Source organism: Corvus brachyrhynchos, unplaced genomic scaffold, assembly GCF_000691975.1.
Source record: "Corvus brachyrhynchos isolate BGI_N302 unplaced genomic scaffold, ASM69197v1 scaffold101, whole genome shotgun sequence".
Classification (NCBI taxonomy): Eukaryota; Metazoa; Chordata; class Aves; order Passeriformes; family Corvidae; genus Corvus; species Corvus brachyrhynchos.
In genome coordinates, this window is record NW_008237239.1 from 700,512 (window position 1) to 702,844 (window position 2,333).

The following is a 2,333-nucleotide window of genomic DNA, read 5'->3' on the forward strand; positions in this document are numbered from 1 at the left end:
TGGACAAGCTCATCACATGCTGCTGGTGAAGGGCATCTGGGAGTGGTGCCAGAGAGGGGACACCACTCTGCATCTCCTGGCATGGCAACAGGGTCTGGGAGCAATGCAGCAGGAGGGGAGAAGCCACCACACACTGAGCAGCCATGGGGAATGTGTACCTGGGCTGGCCCCACTGTGTCATTGTCCCCAGAGCCATGCAGCTTCCCGAGACAAACTGTTGGTAGCCACCAAAAGCAGACAGGGATGGTGGTGGGGCCCAACTATGGGGTCTGTGGGGAGACGGGAAGGGCCAGGACCCCCCAGTCAGATGCTGCCAGGCCATGTCAGGACCTTTGGGTTAGGTTTCTGATCAGCCAAGGGGTTGCCTTGCCCTTTTGACTCCCACACTGGCCCCTCACATCCCTCAGGTCTCAGCTGGAGTTTCCACCAAAATAAGTCTTTTCCCCAGAGGTTTTTGCTAAGTTGAAGCTCTTGGTTTGGCCGGAGCCACTGGCAGTGGGGCTGGACCACAGGCTGATGAGTCGCTGGGGAAGAAAAGCTCCCCAACCTTTCCCCAACTGCCCTTTTCCCCCACTAGAAACAAACCCAAACCATTGTGGTCAATTTGCTTTCTCCTCTGCATGACATCTCCTCATTGGTTCCTATTTTAACTGAAAGAGTTTGTACATCCCGGAGGAAAAAATAGCAAATCTTCAATCAGTTAAGGACTTTCCCAGGGCTAAGGCAAGAGCCAGCGCCAGTGTGCTGGATCCTCCTGCACTCCTGCCTCTCCAGCTCCTCCAGTGCTGGGCCATCACTCACCAGCTCCCCCCAGCCACCTCCTCCCATGGCCTCACTCTATTTTTTAAACATCACCACCATTATTTAGAGGGAGGACTTTTTCTCCTGAGCGAGCAGGGTTGCAGAGCTCACACAGAACCCACACAGGCGGTGCTACAGGACAGACGGGCTCTCGCTGCAGAGGAGCACAGTATTAAAGAGAAATACAGGCTTTGGCCAGTTTTTGCTCTGTATCTATGAAAACCATCCCCATCCCTTCTCCCAGCTACAGCATTCCAGTGCCAGACAGCACCAAGCTTTGTTGTGTCCATGCTTCACACCTTAACAACACACTCCTAATCTTGATTTCTACTCTTTTTAAATCCAGTGCTTTGCTCCAGCAGGGAAAAGACAGCCCCACTTGGCCTGCCCACAGTTACTGGAAGCCCTTTCCAGAGCAGAGAATTTCAAAGGTAAATCCTTTCCCTCCACAAAGCAGACTTTTCCCCAATTAGGGATTTTAAGGGGAACTGAGAGACCCAGGCAGGGGCTTGCCAGCCTGGTGAGGAGCAGGGCTCTGCGGGGATGGTGTTATCACGAGGATTTCGGCTAGGAGATCATCAGATCATTTCCACCCTCCCAGTCCCCAGTGCTGGGCTTTCTTACTAAATTTGTCTTCCTGGGATTTAATTTGCATTGACTGCAGATACATATTTTAATGCTGCTCTGATGCTCTGGGCAGCCTAACCCTGCTGCGACACCCTGGCTGGAGGAGGATGCCAGCCCCCCTGCCCACTTTCAGCCACAGTGCCACCTCTTCAGCCTTCTTGGCTCTGCAGTGCCCCCACAGTGCCCCATGCTGGGTCATCAGGCTGGTTCTGGCCATCAACTGCCTCAGAAGCTGCTGGGGACACAAGGTTTGCAGGCTCCCTGCTGCCAGCTCATGTTTCAGCTCTGTGCCTCAGTTTCCCCTTTTTATTAAATGGGGTGACTACAACAGAAGCAGCTCATTTCTTGTTCTCATCCTTTCCAGAGTCCCAGGCAGGGACAGTGAGGCACAGGGGAGGAACAAAGGTTTAGCCCAAGGTAGTCACCGGCCAGCTCTCCCTCCCACAGCTGGGGAAGCTGCACACCTCTTGGGATAGGGTGCTGGTGCTCTGCACAGGCCAGGAGCACAAACCCTTACAGAAATGAGCCTTATGAGATGGGATGGTCCGCAGAGCATCCTGCAGCCCTGATGAGCTCACTCACTGATGAGCTCACTGCTCAAACCCTTACCACTGAGGTGGGACAGACTGGCTGGAGGATCCAATGGTGCTTACGGAGCTTATCCCCTCAGACCAAAGGGCAGAAGTTCAGGGCAGTGAGCCCAAACCTCACCTCCAGACCCCCAGGGGCCTCAGAGCAGGACAAGCCAGGGAGACGCCGGGCGCGGGCGGCCCCTTACCAGAATCCGACAGAGCCGGGCTCACCAAGCTCAGCAGCTCCCGCTCCTTCTCGTAGTCGCCCTTACAGAGGAGCTGCCCCTCCTTCAGCACAAACTCGTCACCCTTCTGCAGGCGCCGCTCACAGAC

At 55.0% G+C, this 2,333-nt stretch overlaps 1 protein-coding gene across 1 annotated transcript in view; it reads right to left on the reverse strand.

Moving 5' to 3' along the window:
* LMX1A (LIM homeobox transcription factor 1 alpha) overlaps positions 1–2,333 on the reverse strand; it is a 44,749-nt gene that overhangs the window by 5,546 nt on the left and 36,870 nt on the right. Inside the window, exon 5 of the mRNA XM_017729567.1 lies at positions 2,207–2,333. This exon is cut by the window's right edge and continues 28 nt beyond it. Within this exon, the coding sequence (XP_017585056.1) occupies positions 2,207–2,333 (127 nt within the window). The remainder of the gene's footprint in view (positions 1–2,206) is intronic.